Genomic DNA, 27690 nt, shown 5'->3' with positions numbered 1-27690 from the left:
CTCAAGACGGGCCTTTAAAAGGAAAGTGGGCGGAGACTTGCCTCGAAGACTGGCCTCAGTGCAAACAAATCTCCATCTCCTCCAGCACGAGCAGGAGTTCCACCCCTTCACCCTCCTCCCAGGTCACACTATGAGCCTTCTCAAGTGTCAGCATCCTCCAGGGACCCTGGAAAGTTCCGTCCCCCCTGCCCCAGGAGACTGTGGGGAATCCACAGGGAACCGAGAAGGCAATGCCACCCACTAGCGCCAAGGAGCTAGCCCTCCTCTGCCCTTCTCACCGCTTCGCTGAGGCACTGGCTCCTGGAGTCAGGACAGGAAGGTCTAGAACAGCGGCGATGACAAAAAGCCTTCCTTCAGTGTTCTTGGGGGAAGCTGCCATCACAGGCAGCCCAGACACCAGGCAGGGTTGTGCACTGCCCTGAAGTGTGTGTGTGTGCGCCTTGATTATTGCAGCCCGGGGGCAGACACCCCGGATCCCAGCTAAGGTAGATGGATCCCCCTCTCCCAGTCCAGCACTAAACTTCTTCCCACAGGCTCCTCCTCCTTCATTTTCTCATCTCAGTCTTATCCTGAAACTGGAGAGGCGGGAGATGAGCAGCGAGAGCTAAGTGTTCGGATGGGTCCAGAGTCCCACCGTGGTCACACCGGGCCCTCCTAGGCTCAGGGTGCTTTTCCCTGGAAAACCCCTGCCGGGATGAGTCTGCAATGCCCAAAATAAGCAGAGAGCAAGTACACTCTGTTCGGTTGCTGGATGAGCCGGGTTTAACGCTCAGTTCCCTCACTAAATGGGCGGTGTGACCTCACCTCTCCGTGCCTGAGTGTGCTCGTCTACAGAGTGAGACCCCTGATTGTGTGTCTACTTCAAGACTGTGAGGATGCTGGGTTCTGATGTACACACAGGATCCTCGCATGATGCCAGGTACCCAGCACTGTGTAGCTGCAGCTGTCAGCTGTGATGGGTAGTGATTGCCCCCATGCTTCATGCTGGACAGTAAGCCCAGTGCTTTGCATCAGTGGGCTGTTTCGTGGCAGAAATGAATCGGCATCCTCCCTGTTCTTCAGATGTGTGCTGAAAGCAGGTGCAGGGAGAGGATGAGGGTTCAGGGTCCAGAGCCAGGTGGCCGGGGCTAGACTCCCACCTCTGCCACTTCCTCACTGGGTGAGCCTCGCCTTAGTGATGGAACTGCTCTGTGCCTCAGTTTCCCCCACTGCACATTGTATAAAGACATGCCCCTCTGTCTGCAGTTGTTGAGGTGCTTAAATGAGATAACACAAAGTTACCCCAGCCCCCAGCGTAGTGCAGACAATGGTGTGCAGGGTAGTGTGTGCAGATGTCCTATGAGAAAGTGACACAGTATCAGTGTATCAAAGTGACAACGGGCTCGCAAGTGCAGGAGTGGATCCATTGACAGGAACTCAGAGGATGACTCCATGCGTTCAGCTAACCAGCTCTAACTGGGCACTGACTGTGTACTGGCTGCCAGCTGACTCCCAGGGGCCCCGAACCAGGAGCTGGCTGAGGAAGCCCCCCAGCCCCCTCCCCAGCCTCTGGGAAGCCTGTGGGGCTGGGGACCCTGGGCAGGGGCTGCCGAGCAGGAGCAAAAGCGCGGTGCCAGGGGCGGAGGTGGGGCTCGGTGCGGCTTCACGCGAAGCTTTTCAAAGCCCGGATTCTGAAGGGCTTCCTGTTTTCTCAACCTAGGAAACCGAGAGGAGTCAGTCCTCAATGGAAACTCTCCACGGCCTCAGTTTTCTAAAAATAATGGCTGGGCAGAACCGCTGGCAGCGCTGTGCTCACCAGAAGGGTTGTTTCCCTCCTCAGGGCCGGGGGCCGGCTTAGGGGCTGGGGGGCGGCCAAGCCCCCCGCCCGGTGGGCAGGGGCCACCCCGGCTCTCAGCCCGCGGGCACTGTGCCCTGGGCCCCTCATCCCCACGGCCGCTCCTCTGGGGAGAGGAACCTTTCTGAAACCTCAGTGCTCCGCCCTGCAGAAGCGGCGGGGGGTGATGCCCGTGGCTGTGTCCTCGCAGGGGTCTGGATAAAGCGTGGGCTCCATGTTCCTCGAGGGGTGTCTCGACTAGACCACATCACCCTGACTCGAGAGGCCCCACCTCTGCAACCTTGAGCCCTGGGGTGGGAGGGGAGGGGGCCGCTGCGCTGCGCTGTCCCTGAATGGATCCCATGATGTCAGCAGGGAGCCCCCCTCTTGTATCCCCCTGGCCCCGCCGCCTCTTCTCTATCCCAGCTCAGCCTCCCTTCCTTACTCGGGCCCACTGCATGCTTTGCTGTCACTGTTTAGTCGCTAAGTCATGCCCAACTCTTTGTGACCCCATGGACTGCAGCCCACCAGGCTCCTCCATCCATGGGATTTCCCAGGCAAGAATACTGGGGTGGGTTGCCATTCCCTTCTCCAGGGGGTCTTCCAGACCCAGGGCTCGAACCCATGTCTGCTGCATTACAGGCGGATTCTTTACCACTGAGCCCCCAGGGAAGCCCCCACTACGTGCTGAAGGTTCCCTTTACCCCAGAACCCTGCCCGGGGCCCCCGCTGCCCCTGGTCTAGTCCCCCTTGTGACCTGCCTCCTGTCGCCCTCCCCCACCCCCACGGCCAAACGGGGGCTTCTGCTCTGCGTGCTCCCGCCTGTGCATGCCTCCCGCCTCTGCCGTTTGCAGGTCCCCCCGCCTCTTCTACTGCTTTTCTTCCTCACTTCACTTAAGGCTCTGCTTGGCCCCGGGCCCTGGGGACAGGCAGCCGTGGCCCCACCCTGCTCATGGTGCTCAGTCTCCTCCGTATACCAGTTCCCGGCAGTTCGCCATCCTAGTTCTTTAGTTTTCTTGTTCCCTCACGGCACCCCGGGCTCGTGAAGGAGCCCGTGCCTTGGTATGTGGGAAGCATTCAATAACACATGAATGAGAAAGCAGAGCTTAGCAAGAGGCTCAGGAGCCTCAGGACACACTGTCCACCCTGGGATTGGCGCCAGGTCTGGCTCTGAGTGTGGAAACCCGCTCTTCCAGGTCACTGCCGTCAGCGTGTCCTTCATCCGGTGAACGTCCTGAGCGCCCATCACATGCCACCTCTTCTCCCACCTTTTCCCAAATCGGGCCACGGGCAGCTCTCCAAATGGCTCCTCTCTCTGTCCACATCCTGACTTCCCTCCTGCCCCTCTTCCTGAGTATTACCTTTTCCTGGAAGCCACCTTACGTTCCTTCCCTGGGGTCCTGACTCCCTCCAGAAGCAAACACTGAGTCTTCCAGGCTCTCTGCCCCTCCTGGGCCACCTTATCCGAGTCACCTGTCTGCTCGCTGACCCATGCACGGCAGCACGCATCTCAACCCACCATGAGGACCCTACACCATCAGCCCAGGCCGCCTGGTTTCTCTCTTATCCAGCTGACAAGTGGGTTGTTGGTAGGTTGTTTGCCTGGAGCTTCTTCTCCATTAGGGAATGTAAGCTGTTCACTCTTCTTCAGAGCTGTGTGCCAGGCGCTGTACCAAGCCCTCAGTTAGTTCTCACACCACACCTATCAATGCAGTCATCCTCATTTTATAGACGGAGAGACAGGCAGTCACCTGGCAGAGCAGGTGAAGGGGAGGGATCAGCATTTGAACCCACGGCCCATTTTATTAACCTGTACATTAATGATATGGCTCCACCTTATCGGTAAAGAGACTGTGCTGTGAAGTTCTTCTGGGGCCCTGGAATCCTTAGCATCATTTGTATGAGTCAGGAAAGACCAGGGCAGCCTCTGCTGGGTGAATGAGCAGAGGCGTGTGTGCCGAGTGGTTAAGGTGGTCACTGAGAATCACTTTCTTGGAACAGAATTGAGGCCAGCAGTGTTCAGTCTGCCACAAGCACCCCTGACCTTTTGTTACCCTTATAGAGAGGGGCCGTGATGAAAACACGGATGTCGAACACGGCTACAACCTCAGGGTGACTTCTAAATGTGACACCCAGGGCTGAAACCAGAAAGAAAAGACAGACAGATGTAAGTATATAAAAATTATACATTTTGCTTTAAAACTCCATAAAGGAAATACGTCATGTTTTCAGGTTACGTGACAAAGGTCATTCATATATAAAGAGATATTACAAATCAGTAACAACCCTAAGAGCTACAGACATAAAAAGAATATTGCAGGGGTTAACAAACTTTTTCTATAAAGGGCCAGATAAAAATATTTTCAGCCTTATTATAGCCCCTTACTCAACACCTCAGCTCTGCTTAAAAAAAAACAAAAAACAATATGAAAGCAGCTACATAATATGTGAGCAAACGGGCATGGCTGTGTGCCAATGAAACTCTGTTTAACGAAACAGGCCGGGGGCCGCATTTGGCCTGAGAGAGAGTTGCCCAGCTTTAGTAAACACCAACGGTAAATAAGAAAAGGAAAGCAGAGTGTGTTTTCTTTCCCTACTTTTCAGGGGTACCAGTTGGGGGAATCAATGCCTTTTACTAGTATAGTATTGTTCATCAAACAACTCTGGGTTGATTAGTGTTAAATTTCCTGAAACTGATTTCTGCTAGCATCCCACTCCGCCCCAGGAATTTTCTGGTTCACTTGTGGGCCCGGACACCTGCATGCCGACTTCCTTCTCCTAACTGAGCTCGGAGGTTCTCCAGCTTCAGCTTGCCGGAGAATGGGCACTCAGAGTTCCACACAGAAACCCACACAGATAGACCAGAGGTGGCACTTAAGACTTTCCAGGGAATTTTGACTATTCTAGGCTTTCTTCCCTTTAACTGCTGACTTTGGAACTTAATCCCCTGAGAAAGAAGCAGCAGGAAGGAGTGGATGGCCCTCATCCTGTTTCTCTCCCAAACCTCAGGCATGTTTTCCCAAGTCTGGTCAGACCGTGTGCAGGACCTCGAGAGCCTGGGGCGGCCAGAGATTGGCTCCTGGAGCAGGAAGGCAGCGCGCTCGAGGCCAGAGGCCGAGTCTGTGCTAACGGGGCGGACAGTCCCCTGTGGGCCTGCTTCTGCGCTGCCTGCTCGTCTCCCTCCAGGGCCCACACGGGGCCAGGTGAGGTGGCTGGACACCAGGGCGGCCGAACCAGAAGGCCCATGCTGTACCCTCTGGATGTTTTCCCCCTCTTGCCCTAGCTGCGCTCAGGGAAAGCCACTCTGAAGGCCAGGCGTGAACTCCAGAGCTGGCCTGCTGTGTCCTGAGCACCAGGCCTGACTGGCCCACAAGCCTGTGGAAAGGGGGCCGTCGCTAGCATGGGATGTCGCACCCCTCGGCTTCCCCTGTGACTCGGGTTTCACAAAGCTTTCCACTTGCTAAGCGCCTCTGCAGCCTTTTCTCCCCTCCCAGCCATCCCCACGGGCTCTGGGGGCACTGAGAACTGGAGAAGAGCTTTCTAGAAGGGCCAGGCTTCAGAGGCTCAGTGGAAAGGACAAAAATCCCCTTGACGAGGCCTGTAGACCAAAGCCGTGGGTGGGGTCTGAAGAGTTACGGGATGGTAAGTCCCCTCTGAGGCCATGCAGAGCAGAGGCAGCCTGCCAGCATTCCCAGGCCCCTGCGAGGTCACAAGCATTGCCAAGTTCTAACATCAGGGAGGGAAGAAGCGCATTCAAGAGGCTCTTTGACAACTGGCTGAGTCTGAGCACTGATCGTTCAGCTGCACTTTTGTCACCCTGGCCCCCGGATAACAGACTTCGCGGGTGGGACTCTTAGTTCCCGCTGGGTATCCAGTCAAGGGTCGCTGGTGTTAATGTCGCCTTTTCAGCGTCGATGGTGTTTGAGAGTCACTGGTGGGGAATGTGCTGGGAAACCCTCCCCCTGCTAAGGTTTATGCTGCTGCTGGGAAGTTTTGGTACATCTCGGCGGGCCTCCTCCTCTGGGAAACAAGGTTTGGGATGTCAGCTCTGCTGTGTGTGCTGACGGAGGTGACACCAGATGGTTATTTTTCCTGGATTTTCAGCGTGGGACGTATGATGCTACCGAGGCCTCTGGGTCTGGTCTGTGATGGAGTGAACCTGCTTTCACTGACAAATGGACAATTAACACATCACTGACCAGGGGGTGTCTGCAGAAACTAACGCCTATGGCTGTAACATGTCTCTGGTCAATAATGTATTTAAAAAGTCACAGCCCAGTAGAACATCAAGAGGCACATAAGCCAGAAATACTGGAACTGGCTGGCCTCTGGCGAGCGCTCACCATGTGCTGGGCACAGCATGTGCTCACTGATTCCAACCACCTGCAGGGGAGTAAATAACAGCAGTGGCAGCGGAGGCGCAGGTAGGTAAAGGGTAAGGTAAAGGCACTGTCCCAGGTGGACTCCACCCCCAGAGCCTCCTGCTCCTGGTGCGCTCACCTGGGCTCCTCTGCACAGGCCCAGATTCCAGAGTTGATGGGGGGGATCTCCTGAGCTCAGTGGGAAAACCACACACAGCTCTAGCCCAGTTCCAGAGCCTGGTTTCACATCCAGAAGTCGAGTGGTGGTTATTTTATAACCCCTTCCAAAGCACATGGGAAGGCCCCTCGGGGGAGGTGGAGCTTTAAGCTGACGACATCAAGACTGGAGAGAACCCCAGTGCTGGGCGCTCCCAGACGTCTCTGATCTGCCTGTCCCCTCTCTCACTCCCCAGTGCAGAACGCCCTGCCACTGACGGAGAACACCTTCCCTCACTGCAAACACCGTGCGCAGGGTACAAAACCGCCAGGGAGCTGCCTCAGGGCAGGAGCAGAACTTCCAAAGGCTGGGACCCAGCTCTGCTGCCTCCTCCCTGGAAGAGGGTGCTGGGTCCCCTTGGAGAGCATGCAGGTACCCTCTACACCCCACCCAGCCACTGGCTCCAGCCTCCGAGAATCTCAGGTGTGTCCCCTGGGGGTAGTGGGATCTAGCCCTCAAGAGTAGGAAATGCTGGAAAATGAGAGGGCCTTCCGGTGGTAGAGTTTTCCTTTAATTAAAAAAAAAATCAAGTCAAGGAAACACACAGCTGGAAAACAAAAAGGAAAGGCAGAAGATATCAATTACCTTTAACTTTGATTTCTCGGATCAAAGATCACAGTCATTCTGTTTCATAATATGTTTTGTATCCAGCTAAGGTGTGTGTCTATCAGCTCTGAAAAAGATTTGCAAAACCATTTTTGAGAAGAAAAAAAAAATCACCTTCGACCTCTATTACACTTGCAACTTATGCTAATATTATCCATTTAATGAGTAGCTGTTGACCCAGGGCCTCTCAGAACCCAGAATAGAACACAACCCTCTGGCCATAGTTTAAACCCCAATTCTGTATGGTCTTAACATCTGTGGCAGAGTTCACCCCAAACCAGGGTAATATCACTGAGATGAGGGACTTGGTACAAAGAAACAGGAATCTCTGAAATCAAAGTTCATCAGCAAAGACAATGAAGTTTTTTTTTTTTAAAGCAAGACAAAATGACTGTACTGCCGGTATGCCATGCAATTTCAAATCATGGCCAACTAAAGAGATAAAATAACACTGGCAGATCAGAAAATCAGAATCTGATGATGCAGCTACTCAAAATGTAACCAGCCTCCTTCTTCAGGCTTTTCTGTCTACGCTACATTTGACCCCTGCTTCCTCCCGCAGGAGAGCGACAACCTCAGTGGGCATGCAAATTCTTACCACTGTACACTTTCTTCCTGTTTTTCTCTGGTTGACAAGTTACTGTTTTTATAGCCCCTGCCCAACTACAGGCGCTTGGCAAGGAGAGGGGATCTGTGTATTTCACAGGCGTTCAGTTTATCCCATTCTCACTTCCATTTTAAATAGCCCTGCTCTGTAGCTGTGGCATGCCTCCAGCTTTCAAAGCACCGGTTTTCTCAATTCCTCTTTAAAGTGGCCGAATTAGAAGACCAGAGTGCGTTTTGAATTCTTGATTCAGAAGTATTTTCTGGGATTAGTTTCTTGCAGGGAATGACCTGGTCTTTCTCTAGATGCAGCCTTTTTTCATCCTTAGGTAAACCAGGATAGTCTCTCAAAAAGGCACGAGCACCCTGCATGCTCATCCCCAAGGCAGAGGACACGCAATAGTGAGATCTCCTCTGCAGTTCCAGGCCTAGCCGCCCACGTGCTGGGCTGCAGTCAGGGCTGGTCTGATTGGGGCTGGCTGGGTTAGGCACAGGCTGCTGCTCATCTCCCCTTTCCTCCTCCGCAGTGGCCATGAACACTGTTTGGACCATGCATTTCAGGCCCTCTCCTGACGTGGAAAAGCCCACAGGCGGCTCCCTCACAGTATCTCTCGTCTCTACTACCACACACTGGTTCCAAATCCAAGGCAGAGGGCTATCTGACCACTCACCACTCAGGGCCTTAAAATGACCAAAGGACTTGTCTTCAGCCCAGAACTCACCCCTGAACGTCAGACTTAGACATCAAACTGCCCACGAGGCAGTCAAAACGTCTCAAAACCCGTCTCCTGATGGTCACCGCTGTCGCCCCCAGCACCCCGCTCCACTCCTTCCGGTCGTCAGGTCGGTCTTGGTCACAGCCCACATCCTGTCCAGATGCAGATGCTCCTGGATCTGCCCTCAAAGTCCACCTGAAACTAACAGCCTCCTGCACCTCTTATCTGGCCCCCGGCGCTGGCCCTCCCCCATCTCCACGCCGCTGTTCGGGGTTCCTGATCCTCCCTCCAACACAACCGGTCCTCTTGGCACTTAAGACACAACATATGGCTCTTGGACAAAAATGGCTCCAAGGTGCTAACATGGCCAAGATGTTTGCACCTTATCCACCATTCGAGTGGGCTTCCCTGGTGGCCCAGCAGTAAAGAATCCGCCTGCCAGTGCAGGAGACATGGGTGTGACCCCGGGTTGGGAAAATTCCTGGAGAAGGAAATGGCAACCCACTTCAGCATCCTTGCCCGTGAGATCCCATGGACAGAGGGGCCTGGTGAGCTACATTCCATGGGGTCACAAAAGAGTCGGACACGACTGAGCGACTGAACAACAGCAACCAGTCAAGTTGCACTTAGTGGGGATCGGGTACCATGTACGTGTCCAAGGTCACACCCTTGGAGTCGCACTTTTGAATCAAGGTGAAACCCCCGTACCAGCGATGGGTCCCCCGGGAGGCTGCTCCAGCTCCATGCCCGTCCCCCTGTCAACAGTTCAGAGAGTTCATAAAACATCACACTGATTGCAGACTTTTGAGGTGCAACTTCCTGTTCAGTTATGAATTTTCACCTTTGATCGTCTGCTTCTTGGTGGAAGGCAGGCACCAGGAGCCAGGGGTAGGGCCTGTTTCAATTCAGCCAAGACCTTGACCACAACCCTCCCACTCCACAGGGGGCCACCCACGCCCCTTCCTTCCTCCTCAGTTATCTCTGGGGGCTGGGCTCTGATGCCCACTTCTCAGGTCACGTTACTGAGGCAGAGAAGGATGGAGTGGGCCATCCAGGAACCATCCTGGCTCCGCGGGTGCTAGTCCTAGATCAGGACTTCTCACACATGTGAGATCATCGAGCTGCCCTGGGGACAGGTGAAAATGCAGTTTTGCCACAGCAGAACTTGATGCGAAAGCACTCAGGCAAGTTGATGTGAAGTCTGACAACCTCTGCCTGAGCTTCTGTTTCCCACGCAGTGGGGATCAGGACACCTCCTTGGAGACACTGCTGGGAGGGTGGAGATGACAGAACTGCCTTGGTCACAGGCAGATGTTTATCAGCTCAGCCATACAGATGGTAAAGAAGAAAGATGGAAGAATGAGAAAAAGCTGTGGAGGGAGAGAGGTCAGCCCATTCCGTCCTCCCCAGTAACTGAGAACACAGCTCTGTCTCCCTACATGTCTAAAGACGAAGTCCATGCCATTGGTCAGCTGTTGGTAACGTGGCCATTGAGAGGGAAGGCAGCATTTAGAGTCATGACACACTCGCTTGGCAACACCTGGAAACCCGCCCAAAGGCAGGGAAAGAGGCCGCTGGTCCCGGAATCGCTGCCCCTCTTTTGCGGTCTTTTATGAGGCTACCGCTGAGGACCAATAGAGCGATGGGCATTTCTCCAGTCCTCGGCATAAATCAGTGAATTGTCCTGCTGGTCTCCCGGATTTAGGATATGAATTAGGAATGGTTCACTGATTATCACAGATAATTAACACAAAAGTGCAGGGTGTCAACAGATAAAACACAAACTTGGTCTGTCACCCTGGCAAGTTCTGCAACAAGCTTCCAGCCTCCTGAGAGCACAGGCGCACATCTAAAGGTGATGGCGTTCAGTGGGACGTCCTCTGTACCTCTGTGTCAGAGGAGGCAGGCTTCTCTTTGTAGCGGCTGAGTCGCTGGAGTCGTGTCCAACTCTTTGTGACCCCAGGGACTGCAGCCCTCCAGGCTCCTCTGTCCAGGGAATTTCCAGGCAAGAATACTGGAGTGGGTTGCTACTTCCTTCTCCAGGGATCTTTCCAACCCAGGGACTGAGGCCGTGTCTTCTGCATTGGCGGGCAGATTCTTTATCACTGAACCACCAGAGAAGCCCAGACTGGTCTTGGTGGTGGAGGTGGTGTAGTCGTTAAGTCGTGTCCGAGTCTGCAACCCCATGGACTGTGGCCTGCCAGGCCCCTCTGTCCATGGGGTTCTCGAGGCAGACTGGTCGTAGGAACGTTCAGTTTAACGATTTTATAATGGAAACTCCAGGGTCCCACCCAACCAGTACAGAATGCGCTACCATTTTCTCCATCCACCGCTTTTTCCATGATTACACATCAACTTACCATCCAGGGAGAAACTTTCTCTAAGCTAGAGAAACTCAGACTCTCTCTAAGCTGCGCTGCCCTACCAGGGAGGAACCAACCAAGTGAATCAACTGAGACCTGAGCTGAGCTCATCTGCCCAGTCCTTTCCTCCAATTCAGCAGAATTTCTTCCGATTACACGTAGCTAAAGAGGCACCTCTCCTATCAAGCAACCGCACGGCTTCTAAGGTAGCAACCACAGGCAGGAAAGCATTCTGAACAAACCACGCTTGCCTCCTCGTCCCCTGCCACTTCATCATGGCCTTGGCCCCAGAGCTCTGCTGAGCAGCATCAGCCACAAAGCAAGCATTGCACAGTGGGCCGTTGCCTTTAAAACAAAAACAAAACAGAAGCAAAAGAGAAGCACTTGTTTCTCCATCCAGTTGAGATTCGGGAGAGAGTGATCCAAACCCACAGCTCAGCCTGCAACCACAAATGAGATGATAAAATAAATACCTAATTGTTTGGGAAGCCAGCTTTGTCTTTGGAGGTTAGAGGGATTAACCAAGCATTTCTGTGAGGATGTGTGTGTCTCCTTAGCCTTGCCTGTGCAGGAGAGGGGACTGAGGCGGGTCAGACAGGCCAGGTGGGTGAGCAGGGGAGCGCGGGGGCAAGAAGAGACCGCTCCATCCTGAGCTACACTCCTCGTGTCACAGAAGTCCCTTGAAGCCTCTGAGAAAATGTCCAAAACTGCAGGCCTGCCTCACACCACCTTTCCTTCGAAAACCAGCACGGCTCCTGCTGCTTAGAAAGGGTTCACTGGCTACTTAATGAATCACCTAGTCTCATAACCTTATCCTTCCATCAGTTCACCTTCCAGATTGTTCTGCGTCCTGCCACGTGTCATGACCCGCTGACCACACAGCCCACTCCCCACCCTGCAACAAGGACACCCTTACATTTATCCATGTGTTTCCAGAGCCCGACCTAAGCCCACCTCCCCCAAGGAGGCATCCTGGCCACTTCATGCTCCATCAGGCTTAGGCATTTGGTCCTGAAATTGGCCCCCGAAAGACTGCAGCCATGTCTGTCTCCCTCTCGAGGCCCTCAGCCCAGTTTGGTGTAAGAACTGACGGACCTCACTGTCCGTCCAGCAAGTGCTGTTGCCACATGCACCCAGCAAGCCCGCAGTGTGGAACCCGCCTGACAGCCTACCTGCCCGCCCGGGGAGGAGGAGGAGGAGGACGGGCGGGGCCGAGGAGTTGGGTGACCGCGAGATACACCTGGGGCCTGGGCTCCCCAGCCACCCTGTCCAGGCCAAGAAGCCACTGGCTGCCTGGAAAGGAATACCACCAGTCTAAGCAGGGACCGGAGAAGGCAATGGCAAGCCACTCCAGTACTATTGCCTAGAAAATCCCATGGATGGAGGAGCCTGGTAGGCTGCAGTCTGTGGGGTCGCTAAGGGTCGGACACGACTGAGCGACTTCACTTTCACTTTTCACTTTCCACTTTCACACATTGGAGAAGGAAATGGCAACCCACTCCAGTGTTCTTGCCTGGAGAATCCCAGGGACGGGGGAGCCTGGTTGGGCTTCCGTCTATGGGGTCACACAGAGTCGGACACGACTGAAGTGACTTAGCAGCAGCAGCAGCAAGCAGGGACCAGACCCTAAACTTTTCCCAGTGAGAGTCACAGGCCCGGGCCTGGCACGGACGGCTCGCACCTCACAGGACACTTGGAGTGCCCGGCGAGGACTGTGTGTGTGACATCACCGCAGGCGTCCCTCAGATACCTTAACTCTCCCAGCACACGCGAACAGAACCCTAACTCCTGACTCAGGCCCCTCGATCAAACCTTCACCGTGCTCGGGACAGCACAGTCCGTGCTAGGAACCCAACTGTGTCCCCCAGCTTGCCGTGTGGAAGCCCGGACCCCCAGCGCGATGATGTCTGGAGGTGGGCCTTTCCAGTCTCTGGGCTTCTGTTATGGCAGCTGCTCCGCCCAAGGCCACCGCTCTCTGATATCTCTGCGTGTGCCCCCAGGGTGGGCATCCGCCAGCATGGCACCCCGGGTCACAGTCGGGGAAAGTGAGCTCATGGGTGTGAGCAAGAAGCAGGCACTTCGGGGCCCCGGGGTGCTCCCCAGCACCACACACACCTGTGCGTGCCGCGCGGCTCTGCCCCAGCGAAGCCGCCTCTCCCTGCCGCGCACCCGGCCTCTCTGCCAGCCAGCCTCGATTGCAGCCCAGCTCCTCTGGCCAACAGCCCCCTTCCCCTCCCACCCTGACCCCACCGGTGTGGCTTTTCTGTGTCTGGCGGGGTCCTACGTGTTGAGCGGGGTGACCACGGCTGGCCGGGCACAGGGGCTGAGTGCCATGGGGAGGGACCTACACCCAGGGCAGAGCCGCAGGGAAGCACGTAGCGGGGAGCCAGGCTGCTGGGGTCCAAGTCCGGCCGGCTCGGCACTGCCGCAGACTCGAGGCAAGCCCTGGCCCACTCTGCACCTGCCCTGCAGAAAGTGGGCAGTACCGGTTCTTAATTGGAGAGGGAGTTTTACCAGTTTTAGAGGGAACCAAATGAGTTGACATAGGTGCTACAGACAGCATCCAGCATGCTGCAAGCGCCCCCCACACATTCACAATGGAATGGGAGTCAATTGTTTCACTTCTTGGACCTCAGTTTCCTCATCTGTGAAATGGGTGTCTCTTAGAAGGATGCTGGCCAATGCATACAGTCGGAACAATGCAAGTCAACAGCAAACCCCGTGTTGGCCTCCGTTCCCATTTACATGGTTAGCGTGTACTAGTCTACCTCACAGAAAACATTTGGTTAACAGATTGCATTGATGGGTGACCAGGCTACCTTCTCTCACCAAAGCACTTTCACCTTGGAAGCTGTTTCTGAGTTTGCAGCGTGGGTGGGTCTGAGGTCAGCCGGGCCCCCAGAGATGCATTTTCACATCCTGCCGAGAAGGCCCTCCTGCCCCCACCCAGGCCGCCCTCCACGGTGTGCCGGCTGCACTGGCCCAGCAGCACGTACAGCAGCCTCTGAGTCACCAACCTTCTGAAAGCCAGAGGCCCCAGAAGCCAAGCCCCCCGGCAGCCCCGGCATCTCACCAGCAAGACCACGGGGCCTACGAGACAAGTGCTGCACCGGTCCCAAACTGTCCTCGGCTCTCGGGATGAGCAAACAGGGCACTGCTGAGGCTCCGGTTTTGAGTAAGAAGCTGAGGTGCTAACGGGGAGGAGGGCAGGTCGGCGGCTGGCAGCCAAGAAGGTGCCAAGCACTGGGGGGCGGGGGGCGGTGCCCTGCGCTGAGCCAGCCTCTGGGGACACGTGCCAGTGTTCACAGAAGCTTAGCACGAGGCGGGCTGGGGTGAAGCCTGCCTTCCCTCGCACATGGTTACCATGGTGGTGGCTCCTGGTTGGCGGGGAGGGTTCGCATGGCTCAGGCTAGAAGGACCCTGTACCCTGAAGCTCAAGACATGGTAACATCAGCCCCTCACTGGGTTGTCATCACCCCGTGAGAGCAGGGACCTCGTCTCTCACTGCCGTAAGCCCAGCACACGGCAGATGCTCAGTAAATGTCCATGGAGAGCCGGCTCAGTCAATGAGCGGACACAAACTAATTGTCTCAGATTTTAACCAGAATTTCCCATTAATTCTGGCTTGTGACGGCCTCCAGAGGCTGGTCTGAAACCCCAGGGTATAGGAAGGTTGTAGGTCAGCTGTTCTGTTAGTTGCAGATGAAGCCTTCTGAAGTGAGAGATGGCAGGACTTCTCTGGTGGTCCAGTGGTTAAGAATCTGCCTTTCAACACAGGGGAGTAGAATAATAATTTTATGCAGTAGAATAATAATTACCATTCTTTTTAAAATTTATATCACACTTTCTACAAAGCACTCCACATATAATTATTTAATTATAATTGAACAGACTGGGGAGATGCGCTCAGTCTGTTCTGGAACCCTACAGGGTAGGTATTAACGGTCCCCACTTCACAAGGCACCCAGAGGTTATGGGCCACACACGACTCCGCTAAGTCAGAGTCAGAATTTAAACCTGCCCAGTGTTCCTCAAGCTACTGCAGATGGGACTCTTTTGTGATTATCATCGGACAGTCAGAGCTTGCTTCTCTGAATGCACCTCTGAGCAGAGACTGGTGCTTGGGAGACCACAACTTTTACCAGGGTTACACAGTAGAAGTCACCCATCTAGTATTCAAGTAAAAGAGATTGCACTAACACAGCATGTTTACTGTAATCAATCTAGGGGGTGAGAGTTAATAAGCAAAGGGTGGCTTGGCCCCTTTGGGACCCCAAGGCCAAGCCTGGGGTACAAATCTAAAAGGTGAGATGGTGCTGGTTATGCCTAAGACTGAACGTACAGCCAAGGCCTGGGGTTCAGCAAGACACGGCAGGACTTGCCTGGTGGTCCAGTGGTTAAGAATCTGCCTTCCAAGGCAGGGGATGCAAGTTCAATCTCTGGTCGAGGAACTAAGATCCCATGTGCCATGGGGCGGCTAAGCCAGCGTATCGCAACTACTGAGCCCACGCGCTCCAGAGCTCACATTCCATAGGAGACGCCCGCACTCCACAACAGAAGCCCACACACCACAATGAAGAATCTGTGCAGCCAAAACAGAGAGAGATGGCAGCCTCCCAGGTGTGACTAGAGCCGTCCCCACTTGCTTCTTTTGGCAGTTATCTCCAGCAGAATAGGGAAGTTGAAGCCGGATCCCTACAAACCCACCACCAACCTGTGTGTCCAGACCTGAGAGAGCCCGCACCTGCCCGTGGTGTCACTCTGGCTCTGGTGGCACAGGAGGTACCCTCTCTCCATCTTAGCCTCCCCCAGGTGATCCCACAAGGTGACAGAGGTGGGTGGCTGCCTGGCTGCAACTACCCACAGCTGGACGTCCACTGGCCTTCTGTAAGAATTCCATTTGGATGAACTCTCACCAGCCAGCACCAACCCATAGCCGTGACCCATGGATCCCACTTGGCCTCGGCAAAGGCCATCCCTTTAAGATCGAAGCTGACGCATTTCTCTCCCTCACTGTCCTCGGGAGCCGGCCCCCAAGCCTGCCTTCCACACTCCAGATGCACCGAGCATACTCCTACCCCAAGGCCCTTGCACTTGCTGTTCCTGCTCCAGGGACGCTCTTCCCTTAGATATCCGCAGGCGTCCCTCAGCAGGATCTCTGCTCGTGTCATCTCTGGGATGCTCCCCTTCTGGACAGCAGCCCCCCACCACCACTCTCCCTGCCCCTCGGCCCTACCTCACCTTTTGACACAGCACTGGTTCTACCTGGTGTTACCATCAGGGCTGAGACCATCAGCTCAAGGAGAGCATTATGTGTTCCCTGCAGAAGCCCCAGCAGCGAACAATAAATATCTGTTGGATGAATGGCCAAGTGAAAAAGGAACAAATGAATGGACAAACTGACTTCTGAGTGTCAGCAACCCAGTGTTGACTTCACGGCGGTCAGACGTGGGGTGCTGTAATATCCGGCTCTGCAGAGCAGAAAGACAGAAATCATGTTTTGCTGTCCTAGGGGGAAATCCAGGGGCTCTGAGCTGTGGGCCACGCTCTCTGTCCCCCACAGGCTCCTTATCTGACCGGTGTGGAGTCCTGGTTCCAGAGTCCCACATGGACCACGGCCCCCAGAGCACCTTGCACGGAGCTCAGTACGCAGTCGGCATGTTAAACGCCACCGCGAACAGCCTTAAGACGCGACTGTGGGATCTGGGAACCTCAACCTTTGTTTTCCACTCCATCCAGCTTCAAGAAGGAGAAACTCTTTCTCCATTTGTGGGCATCGCATTTCATGTGCCAGCTGGGATGTGGCTACAAGTTGTTCACGAGAAGACCTTAGCAGGAGGTAGGTCTCTAATAGCAGCCTGGCCTCAGGAAACTGGAGACACTTAGAGATATAAGGGTCAGCTTTCCAGCCACAGCCCTCCGTCACCTCAACCCTGGGGACACGTCCCCTGGGGCCACTGAGCTTCGAGGGGAGGAGGCAGGTGTGGGGACCACAGTGATGAGCTTGTGAGGTGCAGCGCGGCTTATGTGGCAGGGCCAGGGGCCAGAACGACAGCAAGCCCCTGTGAGAGGGGGGCACGTGCTTTACTTCTAACGGATGCCCTTGAGCAGGTTTGAGAAGGACCCCATAAACACACAATCCTGTACAGTGTCCATTTTCCCCAAGTTGAACGAAGGATTCGATGATCTAAAGTTGACATCAGGATTCAATGCCATTCTGTCAAGCCTGACAAGCTGACTCTATTAACATGTCTGCAGAAAAGCCAAAAGACACTTACTGGGGAATGACCAGCTGGTGACTAAACCTACCAGAAATCAAGAATATCTACAAGGCGGCTGCGATTAAGAACTGCCACTGGGGACACACTCTATGGAGCACAGCTAAGAGACCAGGAAGGCGCCTGCACTCACGTGAAAACACTGTTTATACCACTGATGGGTTACAGGCCTGCAGGGAAAGGATGGACTTCTCAGCGGAGGAGCTGGGACCACCCGCCACCCACATGGAAAGCAAGGAAATGAGAACCTTACTTTGCTGTGGACACGACACTCGCGTTCGGGTGGATTACAAACTTCAGCGTGAGAGGTAAGACCACGAGGTAAGTGGCAGACAATACAGGAGAAGCGCCACTTTCTGTCATCCGGGCAGAAAGGGACTTCCTAGACCCGCTCTTCCGGCCCGAGGAGCTTCACAGTCACTGGCAGGCTGGTCAAAGTGCTGATGGCTGGGCCCAACCCTCGCGTTTCTGATTCAGCAGGTCTGGGGGTGGACAGGACCCAAGAATTTGCACTTCTGACACGCTCCCGAGTCACACAGATGCTGTGGGTCCCGTGACACATTTTCAGTAGCACCATCCCAAACGACGCTCAGAAAGCGCCAACCTTTTCAAAGAGAGGTGTAACTACACGCCGCTGTCCGTGGAGAGAGCATCTCACCCACACGAGTTTTGCAAACACTTGAGTAATCGTACTCTATCAAACGGTGGGAGGATGCGGAGCCGGGGAACGACTTCTCCGAGGCTGACAGGAGTATAAACTGGTGCGACCGCTCCCGAAGACACTTTGGTGTTGTCGACAAATGCAGCAGAAGGGTACGCCCAGCGACCAAGCACCACCTAACAGAGACTCTTCTGCAGAGAGAGGACATTCTGGAGAGCACGGTTTCTACCAGCACAGGGGGAAAAACCAGAAACGACCAAATGTCCACAGTCAGTACAGTGGACTGATGAGCTCAACAGTGGACTGACACGGCAGAGAAAAGGAAAGCAGCGCAGCCACAAACACGACAGCCTATGAATGCCGTGAGCGTCACGCTGAAGGAGAACGCCAAGCTGCAGAAAACCAGTTACAGTGTGACCGCGTTTCCATAAAGTCCATGAGCAGGCAGGCTCAACTTCTTGCTCAGAGAGTCAAACAGGTGGTGAAATTATCATTTTTTTAAAGCAAAGAGACAAACACAAAATTGAGTGAGGATAGCAATAAGTCTAAGGTGGGAGGGAAGAAAATATTCAAAATTCTGTGCTCCAGGGAGGTCAACCCGGTGCTGTGTGACCACCTAGGATGAGGTGCGTGGGGGGACTTCAAGAGGGACAGGACACGTGTATACTTAGGGCTGACTCACGTTGTTGTCTGGTGGAAGCCAACACAATATTGTAAAGCAATTACCCTCCAATTCAAAATTATAAAAGAAAAAAAAATAGTGGAAAAAAAAATTCTGTGCTCAATCCAGGCTTGGAGCATCATGGGTATGATCGCTGTAGAAAAGAGATAGCAGACCCAACCTCTGATGGGGGAACACACCCCGACTGAGGAGGGAGCCTCACCCACAGCATCAGACCCAACCTAATCCAGGGTGCGTTTCCCCACTGATTGGCAGGAAATGTTGAGGACAGAGCAACAATGGTCAATGGCACCCAGGAGCTGCAGTCAACAAAACCCAGGCTACGGGCAAGCCACCTGTTTCTCCAAAGCAAGGACAGCTAGGGGAGGAGATGAATGGCGCCCGGACAGGCGAAATAAACAGAAAAATACATTTCAACAGTCAAGACAAGCCGTGGGAAAAAGGGCATTTATGAGGCAGCTGAGAGTCTGAGCACTGAGTTTGACAGTAAAGATTTTAACATACTATACACATAAAGTGGGCTTCCCCGGCGGCTCAGTGGTAAAGAATCCACCTGCCAGTGCAGGAGACTTGGGTTCAATCCCTTGGTCAGGAAGCTCCCCTGGAGTAGGAAATGGCAATCCACTCCAGTGTTCTTGCCTGGGAAACTCCATGGTCAGAAGGGCCTGGTGGGCTACAGTCCATGGGTCACAAAGAGTTGGACACGACTGAGTACACACACACACACACACACACACACACACATAAAATAGAATATATGTGGGTATGTGCATAACTAAATCACTTTGTTGTATACCTGTAACTAACACAACATTGCAAAGGAACAATACTACAGTTTAAAAAATTTTAATAAAAAAATTAGCCCAAAAAAGAGGTTCACTGTGAGAATGAAAATCCGAGAAAAGTTTGTTTTAAACGAATCCTCTTGTAGAGAAACGGAACTGAAGGGTTTGCAAATACAAAATATTTTAGAAGGCAGAAGAGTACAAAGACAAGGGTTATGCTCGTTTTCTCTACACTTGGGGGAGGCGCACAGCGTTTATTTGTATTATTTTTTATATCTTACGTGTATTGAATAAAAGCCGTCTGGCATTTAAAGGAAAGAAGGGAGAGAGAAGGATGGGAGGAGACAGGAGGTGGGGACGGGGATGGAGCGAACCAAGAAGGAAGACGAGCCGAGACAGACCACCCTGTGCCTCCGACCCACGAACCAGCCCAGGGAACAGCAGCAGCATGCCCGGGGAGCAGGCGAGGGGGCTCTGGCACACATGGCACAGGAGAAAGTCACCTCCTCTGAGAGGCCCTCCCAGACGACCCTGTCCAAAGTCTCCTCTCACAGTCTGTTCTCGCCTTCAAAGCGTGTCTCACCATCAGAAACACGTTTCTGTCATATTTATTATGTCTTCCCCGTTAGACTGTAAGAGCCATCGGGTAGGGGCTGCCCCTCAATCACCCAGCACCTGACCTGGCTGGCCTCAGCTGTTGAGTTGTCCTGTAAGCTGGCACCTTCTGAGCACTTGCTCAGTGCCGGGTTCTGGCCTAAGGAATCTGCATGCATTAACCAGTCAGCATTCACAAGGCTCCCTGAGTAAGTGGTATTGTTATTATTCTTCCCATTTTGCAGTTCAGTAAACCAAGAACTCAGCTGAGGGTCCTTGCTCAGAGTGACGGCCCACAGGTGGCCGAGCCAGGACTTAAATGCAGGCGGGAGTCCAGGGCGCAGACTTGGAACCGCTCTGCCCTGCCTTCCTGCCTTGCCAGTAAACGTTGGTTTAATGGTAAAGACAGAAGCTTTTTGTTCAGACCTGAAATGACCAGAGTTAACTGTTGAGGCCCAGGGAGGCCCTGGCTGGATCAGCTGGTTCTCCTGCGGCCCACTGCAGACCCTGGGCTGTCCTCTGCAGGTCTGATTTTGGACATGTGCACACTACATGCAGCCGCGTTACAAACCACGACGCAAGTCACCAAATCGGTGCCCTCTGATGTGCTCTCTGCCCGCTGCAAAGGAGCAGCAGCTGCTCAGCAAAAGCCTGGAGGAGAACTGACTGTTTCAAGAATTGAGGCCAGAATGCCAAACCTTCCAACACAGAAATTGGAGGTGCCAATGTCTACGTGGAACATCCTATCCTCTTTCTCCCCAAGAGATCCATCAGCCTGAATGAGCCCCCGTGGGAATTCGGGGCACCCAGAGGTGGGGGCCCTTGTCCCACCAGTCACCCCTATTTGAGCACCTTTCCTTCCTGCCTCCCTACCATCAGCCAAACAGACGGGCCGCTGAAAGTCCAGCAGATCCCTCAAGGCAGCCAGTACCCCAGTACCCCAGGGCTGCAATTTAGAGTATGAATTTAGGAAGCTTCCCAGGGTGGTCCCAGCCTTGGACAGGTGCCAAGAGCCCGCGGCCAGGTGCCCCCCACAGCCTGCACTCTGACATCGACAGCTAGGGGCTGGGGTGGGGGACGGCTGGTGGGGGACGACCAGTGCCCAAACGGGTGGCACCGGGGCCGGGGCTGAAGTCCTCCCCTGGGCCCTTCCGCCTCCTCAAAGGAGAACAGGAAGCTGGTGGGCAGGGGGGCGGGCACCCTCTTCTCTGAAAAGGGCCGGGGCTGAGCAGGAGAAGGGGTTTCTGGGCTGAGGCGTGAATTTCTCAGCAGCCTGGAAAACACAGGGCTGGTTTCTGTCTTCCGCCCCCAGAAACGCCTGGAGCCCCGGCGGGGAGGGAGGGCCTGGCCAGGCCTGGGTGAAACACGGCACTGCTCATAGAAGGAAGGCCCGGGCCAGCTCGGATGCCCACCGCGGGGCGTCCCTGGCCACCAGCTCACGCGCTCCACCTGCGGGGCCCCGGGGGATGCACCTCCGGGAGGACGGGCGCTGGAAGGCGGCAGCCAGAATCAGGGCACCAGAGGCTGCGGGGCCACTGTTGGCATGAAAGGGAGAGCAAGCCTGTGGGTGTCTCTGCAAAAAGGGCGCCCCGGCCGAGCTCCGCAGGCTCCCACGTGGACGGAGGGCAGGTCGAAGCTGCGCCCGCTCGGCGGAGAGCAGCTGCCCAGCCCTGAGGGCGGCCGCTCCTGCAGTTGCACAATTGTTTCCATGGCACTCGGCTTTGCTGTCACAACAACCCCGGGATGGCCCAGCGCTGGGCAGCGCTGTCGGCTGGAGGCGAGCAGTGGATTTTCTCATGGGCCCCGAAGCCAGCACATTTTTGAAGGCCTGCCCCAGCCCGCTCTCTGGACTCGGCCTCTGTGAAGTCCACGGGGCGGTCAGGGGCCTGGAGAGCGTGGCATCGAGGGGGGTCCAGGGGCCCGCCGGAGCCGCCTGTGTCGTCCCCACAGGGACAGGACCCCGTACTGCCTCCCCATCAAGGGCCAGCGGGACACTCTAGGGCCTCAAATTCCAAGCTGGCCTTATGATGCCAAGCAAGTAAGATGCCCCCACTGCTCACAATAAATATAAATACTGCTGGAAAGGTGGAAGGTGGGTGCGTGCTAAGTCACTTCAGTACTGTCTGACTCTTTGCGACCCCATGGACTGTAGCCCACCAGGCTCCTCTGTGCATGGGATTCTCCAGGCAAGAATACTAGAGTGGGTTGCCATGCCCTCCTCCAGGGGATCTTCCCGACCCAGAGATTGAGCCTGTGTTTCACATCTCCTGCGTGGGCAGGGGGGCTTCTTTACCACTAGTGCCACCTGGGAAGGTGACTGGCTGACATATTAGGCTTACAGGCATTTGATGAAACATCTACCACTTCAATTCTGTGGTTCTTCCCGCTACATCTCTCAAACTTTTTTAAAAGGCCTTTTGCAAAGCTCACAGTCCTTGGTTCCAAAGCTGGAGTGATAAGACCTGATTCTAGGACTTGGGGCACAGGTCATCTCCTGATTTTATACGCTGGCACAACTTGCTGGCAGTTACTCTGGGCTTTATTTGTATTTCTGAATTCCCAAAGAAATGTATGGCATCTTTCCTCCAAAAAAGAAAACTAGATAAAGAATATCTATATTCCTTATTCAGTGTTACTCAGTTATATTCACTGGCTGTGTGATCTTGGGCCAGTTACTTAACCTCTCTGGACTAGTTTCTTCATGTATAAAACAGGAATAATTATACTCCATGCCTCATGAGGCTGTTGTGAAGATCTAATGAGTTAATATAACGATGTCTTAGAAGAGTGCCTGGAATTTAATAAGTGATATCTAAGTATTAGCTTCTATTATTATTCATAAGAAGCAGTGCCATTGTGGTTTTATGATGCACAGTTATAAGTCATTTAAGACCCAGGCAGTATATAATCTCCATTTCATTCTGGGATGTTCACTCAGTTGCACAAATATGTGGTGAGCATCTTACACGCAGGGAGCTGGGCTGGACTGCACAAAGTGGACTTTAGAAAACACTGTGAGGAGCTGACCTACTATGTGCAAAGTCAGCCCAAGGGCAGCTGGGGTACAGACAAGTTAGAGACGTTGGTCCTCCCCACCCGGAGCCTTGAACTTGAGCAGGGGAGGAAAAATACACAGAAGCATCTGAAAGGTATATAAACAGCAACTGCAAGGGACCAAATGTGTGTCCAGGACTCACAAGAACAGAAAAATCCTACGGTTGCAGGGAGCAGAGAGCTTATCAGCGTCTTGAAAGGCCGGTCAGGTTTCAAAAAGCATCAGGGAGAGGGGAGGCCACTCAAGGCAGAGGTGATGGCTTGGGCACGGGTTCCGAAGCAAGAAAACCTCAACACAGCGATGTGTCCTCCTCCACTCAAAGCCAAGAGGGGTGGGCGAGGACAGTAACACATTACAACAGCAGGAGATGCATCTGCAGGCACACTAAAAGCTTTCTATTTCTATCTCCCCATTTTAAATTATTTAATAGCTGTTAGGGTCATTGCTGGGCCTTAAATGTGTCTCTTCATCTTTTTTTCCCTTAATTTTTTTAAAGTAAACACATGCATATGGCAAACATGAAAAAAAGTTCCAAACCATAAAAACAAACAGGAAAAGGTCCCTGTTCTACTCTCGTTTCCAGCCGCTCAGTACCTCCTCGTGTGGCTGACTCTTATTATCAGATATTGAGGTTGCTTCTGATCCTCCGCTGGCACAGACAGGACTGAGTGGACCTCTCGCACCCTACATGCAGCCGGGTGTCCAGAGGGCCTGGGCCAGCATCCCTGACGATGAGGCTCACTGAGTCCTGCACAGATGGCCTCAACCAGAAGTGCTGATAAGCGAGGAAAGGAGAGTCGGCACAACCCTGGACAGAGCAAGATGCTGAAGCTGACAAGTGCCAGCCACGTGGGTGACCCTCCTACATAAACCTGTCATACATCACTTCATTTAAACCTGAACTACTGCTATTACTCCCATTTTACAGGTAGGGAAATTGAGATCACGGACATTAAGTCACTTGCCTATGACAACATCTCAAATTCCTTAGGACAGATAGGGGAGAGGGGCCAGGAACAGAGTAGGGTCAGGTAATGAGCTCACTTGAGCACTGGCCAAGTCTGGGGTTCCTGCCAGGTGTCCACACACAGTGTCCAGGAGGCAGTCAGATCCATGGGTCTGGAGAGAAAGCTACTTTTCTGATGTCTCATCAGATACATGCAGTGAAAGGCCCAAGATCAAGGCTCCAATCTGTTTATGAATTGAATCCAGATCACTCTCCTACACGCACGCTTCCGACTGCTCATCCCCTGAGCCTTGAGCTTTGAGACCTGAGACCAATCACGGCCTCACTCCTCAGCCTGGTCTCACAGCTGTGATTTTGGAGATAATTAGTCTCTGCCTTCCAAAGTTGCTTATTAACTGGGAGGGCTTGTTGTTACATTATAATTATTTCCTATACTTGCCAGCCTGTCAAACACACATCCAGACTGCAACCTTCCAACTGCCCGCAGCTTCCCTTCCCTCCAGGAATCAAATCCAAACCTCTTGCTATGGCCTTGGAGGCCATCCGAGATCTGGCCTGCCCTCAAAATCTCATCTCCTGGTCATGAATCTCAACTACCCCAGGCCCCTCTTCTCTCCTCCACACAAGCCAGCATTCAGACAGGCTGTTCCCTCTGTCTGGAGTTCCCTGCCCCAACCTCCTCCATCAGGTCTCAGATCAAGGTCAGCTCCTCAAGGAGGCTGTCCCTGACGGCTCCGTGTGAAGATATACCTTCCTCTACCTTCACTTTTGAGTTTCACTCAGACCACTAAGCCCATCTGAAATCCATATTGGTTGTTGTTCAGTAATTCAGTCGTGTCTGACTCTTTGCAACCCCATGGACTGCAGCACGCCAGGCTCCCCTGTCCTTCACTATCTCCCGGAGTTTGCTCAATCTCATGTCCATTGAGTTGGTGATGCCATCCCACCATCTCATCCTCTGTCACCCCCTTCTCCTCCTTCCTTCAATCTTTCCCATCATCAGCGTCTTCCAATGAGTCAGTTCTTCGCAGCAGGTGGCCAAAGTACTTGAGTTTCAGCTTCAGCATCAGTTCTTCCAATGAATATTCAGGACTGATCTCCTTTAGGATGGACTGGCTGGATCTCCTTTCAGTCCAAGGGACTCTCGAGAGTCTTCTCCAACACCACAGTTCAAAAGCATCAATTCTTTGGTGCTCAGCCTTCTTTATGGTCCCGCTCTCACATCCGGCTTCTGATTAACATCTCCCCAAGAGACTTGGTCCCAGGAGGGCCTTTGTCTACCGCAGTCACTATTTCAGCCTAGCTCCTGGCACAAAGCCCAGGAGACAGTGGGTGCACAGTGAATGTCCATTCAGAGAAGGAATGAATGAATGGGCAGCAGCTGATTAAAGGTAAACCAAGAAAACAAATGCCCCAGGGAGACGCCTCCTGGCAGTTTCCCGAGGCAGCAGCCTGCCAGCCCCGTGCTAGAGGAGGCCTTCCCCCGTATCTGTGGGGCACACAACAGCCTCTAAATTGCTTTTCACACATGCCTCACCCAAGGCCACAAGCAAGGAAGAGGCCACATGGGGCTCTGAGTCAAGCTTCCTCTGGTAACAGCTACTTATCAACATCTTCTGATCCTGAAGCCACTGTCCTGGGCACTCACCAGGGAAAACACTGAACACAGCCAGGAAGGAGGTCCCAGGGGAGTCCCACACCCTGCAGGAGCCCAGAACTCTCTAGTCTCTGAAACAGAGATTCAGGGTCAACACTCAACATTATGAAGCTGTTGTTTCCAGCAGAATCAAGCAGTGAACCCTTCTGACTGGTGATTCTTAACTGGGGGCAGTTCTCCTCTCAGAGAATATCTGGCAGTTACCAGAGTCACTGCTAGTTGTCACAGCTGGCGGGGTGGGTGCTGGGGTGCTACTGGCATCTGGTGAGTGGAGCCCAGGGTTGCTGCTAAATGTCCTACAGGGCAGGGACAGGCCCCAGGACAAATGAGCAGGCCCCCAATATCAAGAGCGAGCTAAGGGACCCGTTCCAGGGGAAAAGGTAACAAATGTTCTGGGCTTCCTGGATTGAGTCTAAGGAGAAGGGCTCCCCGAATTTGAGGAGAATCAGCAATAACTGGACGTGTAAGGCCTCTTCCCTCTGCCGCTGTAGATCTTCTTCATAGACTATAACCGCCTGACATTACTATACACAGTCAGCCCTCCCCATCCACGGTTCCACAGCCACAGAGTTAACCAACCGTGGACTGAAATATTTGGGGGAAAAATTCAGATAGTCCTAAAAGCTGGCCAACTGTTTACACAGCATTTACCTTGTGTCAGGTATTACAATCAATCTAGAGGTGATTTTAAGCATCCATGAGGAAATGCACAGGTGGCATGCAAATACTACATCATTTTATATAGAAGACTTGAGGAGCTATGGATTTTGGTATCTGCAGGGGGGTCCTGGGACCAAGTCCCTGTAGATACAGAGAGACAACTGCATCTTTATTTAGCTATTTGTTTGGGTTCCCTAACCGGGAGGTAAGCTTCTTGAAAGCAAAGAAGCTTTATTATGCACGGCTATGCCCCCAGGACCTAAAAGCTGCACTTGGCATATGGGAAGCATTCAATAAGTGTTTGTGGAATAGATGAAGGTAACTCCTAAGACTACTCAAACAAAACATCCAACCTCCTTTTGTATCTTTTTTCCCGAAATCCATTCTCCCCGTCTTCCACTAGCTCTGGTTGTGAAGTTGCTCAGTCGTGTCCGACTCTTTGCAACCCTGTGGACCGCAGCCCACCAGGTTCCTCCGTCCATGGGACTCTCCAGGCAAGAGTACTGGAGTATTCCTGTTGTTGTCATTCCCTTCTCCAGGGGATCTTCCCCACCCAGGGATCAAACCTGGGTCTCCCGCATTGCAGGCAGACGCTTTACCCTGAGTCACCAGTGCCACCCTCTGCACATGGTTGGATAAATATAAAAACTATATTTCCCAGCCTCCTTTGCAGCTCACTCTGGTCATATGACAAGGCTCTGGCCAATTAGGCATCAGATACAGGGATAAATGCGATTTCCAGGTCATGACCTTAAAGGGACGGGACATGCCTTTTCTTCCCCCTTTCCTGGATCCTCTCCTGCATCCAGGAGCCATCTTAGACAGTGCAGATGAGGGTACCCCCCCAAAAATGGCAGAGTGATAAGAAAGAGCTAGTCTTGGCACCATGGGACCAGAATACCAGCCCTGGATTGTTTATGTCTGTGCTGTTACATGAGAAAGAAATCACCTATCTAGTTGAAGCTACTGTTACTTTGGTTTCACTTACAGAAGCCCTCTACATTCTCATCAATACATAACTTTCCCCTGCCCTGCAAACTATTTAAAGCACACAATGCTGCAAGGAATATCTCAGCCAGCTGGCACTCAAGAGCTATTTTATGATTTTCCCCTTCACACACATAGGGAATACAACTCTCAGTTTACATACAGAATTCTCTTTCCTGATGCCTCAGAATATCTGAGCACATTGCTTCATAAGCCAGGGGGAGAAAGGAGAGGAAGTCATTATTTAGATCCATCAAATGATAAGGACAAAAGAAACAAGAAAAAAGCCCATTAAAACCTTAAAACATCAATTATGTTTCAATCTATGAGTTCACAATGGTACTTAAAAAAAAAAGTCCTTAACTGATCACCACTGGAGGATGTTAATGAACCAAACCATTATTTTAAAAACTGGTAAATAGAGGGAAAGAATCCAGCATTCATCCTGCTCTTCCTATATGAATTCTACCATTGTTGATGAAGGAAAGTTTCTCTTTATAGAACTTTTCCAGCTAACAGAGAGGAAGGGAAGACAGAATTAGAACAGAATATGACCACTTTACGGATGTGAGACTTGGACCGTAAATTAGGCCGAGAACGAAAGAATTGATGCCTTTCAAACTGTGGTGCTAGAGAAGACTCTTGAGAGTCCCTTGGACTTCAAGGAGATCCAACCAGTCCATCC

The 27690-nt window shown here is 53.1% G+C and overlaps 1 protein-coding gene across 6 annotated transcripts in view; it reads right to left on the bottom strand.

Moving 5' to 3' along the window:
- The window catches only part of NFATC2 (nuclear factor of activated T cells 2), a 162754-nt gene that overhangs the window by 4800 nt on the left and 130264 nt on the right, over positions 1 to 27690 (bottom strand). Inside the window, exon 10 of one of the 6 annotated variants that reach the window (XM_088843663.1) lies at positions 6977 to 7064. The exons of the other annotated variants lie outside the window; for them this stretch is intronic. Coding sequence (XP_088699789.1) covers positions 7021 to 7064 — 44 coding nt within the window. The 3' untranslated portion in view covers positions 6977 to 7020. The remainder of the gene's footprint in view (positions 1 to 6976; positions 7065 to 27690) is intronic. 6 annotated transcript variants of the gene reach the window in all.

Source organism: Moschus berezovskii, chromosome 15 (assembly GCF_049115385.1).
Source record: "Moschus berezovskii isolate FMDL1 chromosome 15, NW_MosBer_1.0, whole genome shotgun sequence".
Taxonomy (NCBI): domain Eukaryota; kingdom Metazoa; phylum Chordata; class Mammalia; order Artiodactyla; family Moschidae; genus Moschus; species Moschus berezovskii.
Note: the sequence above shows the minus strand (reverse complement) of the source record. Positions and strands in the feature narration are given on the sequence as shown.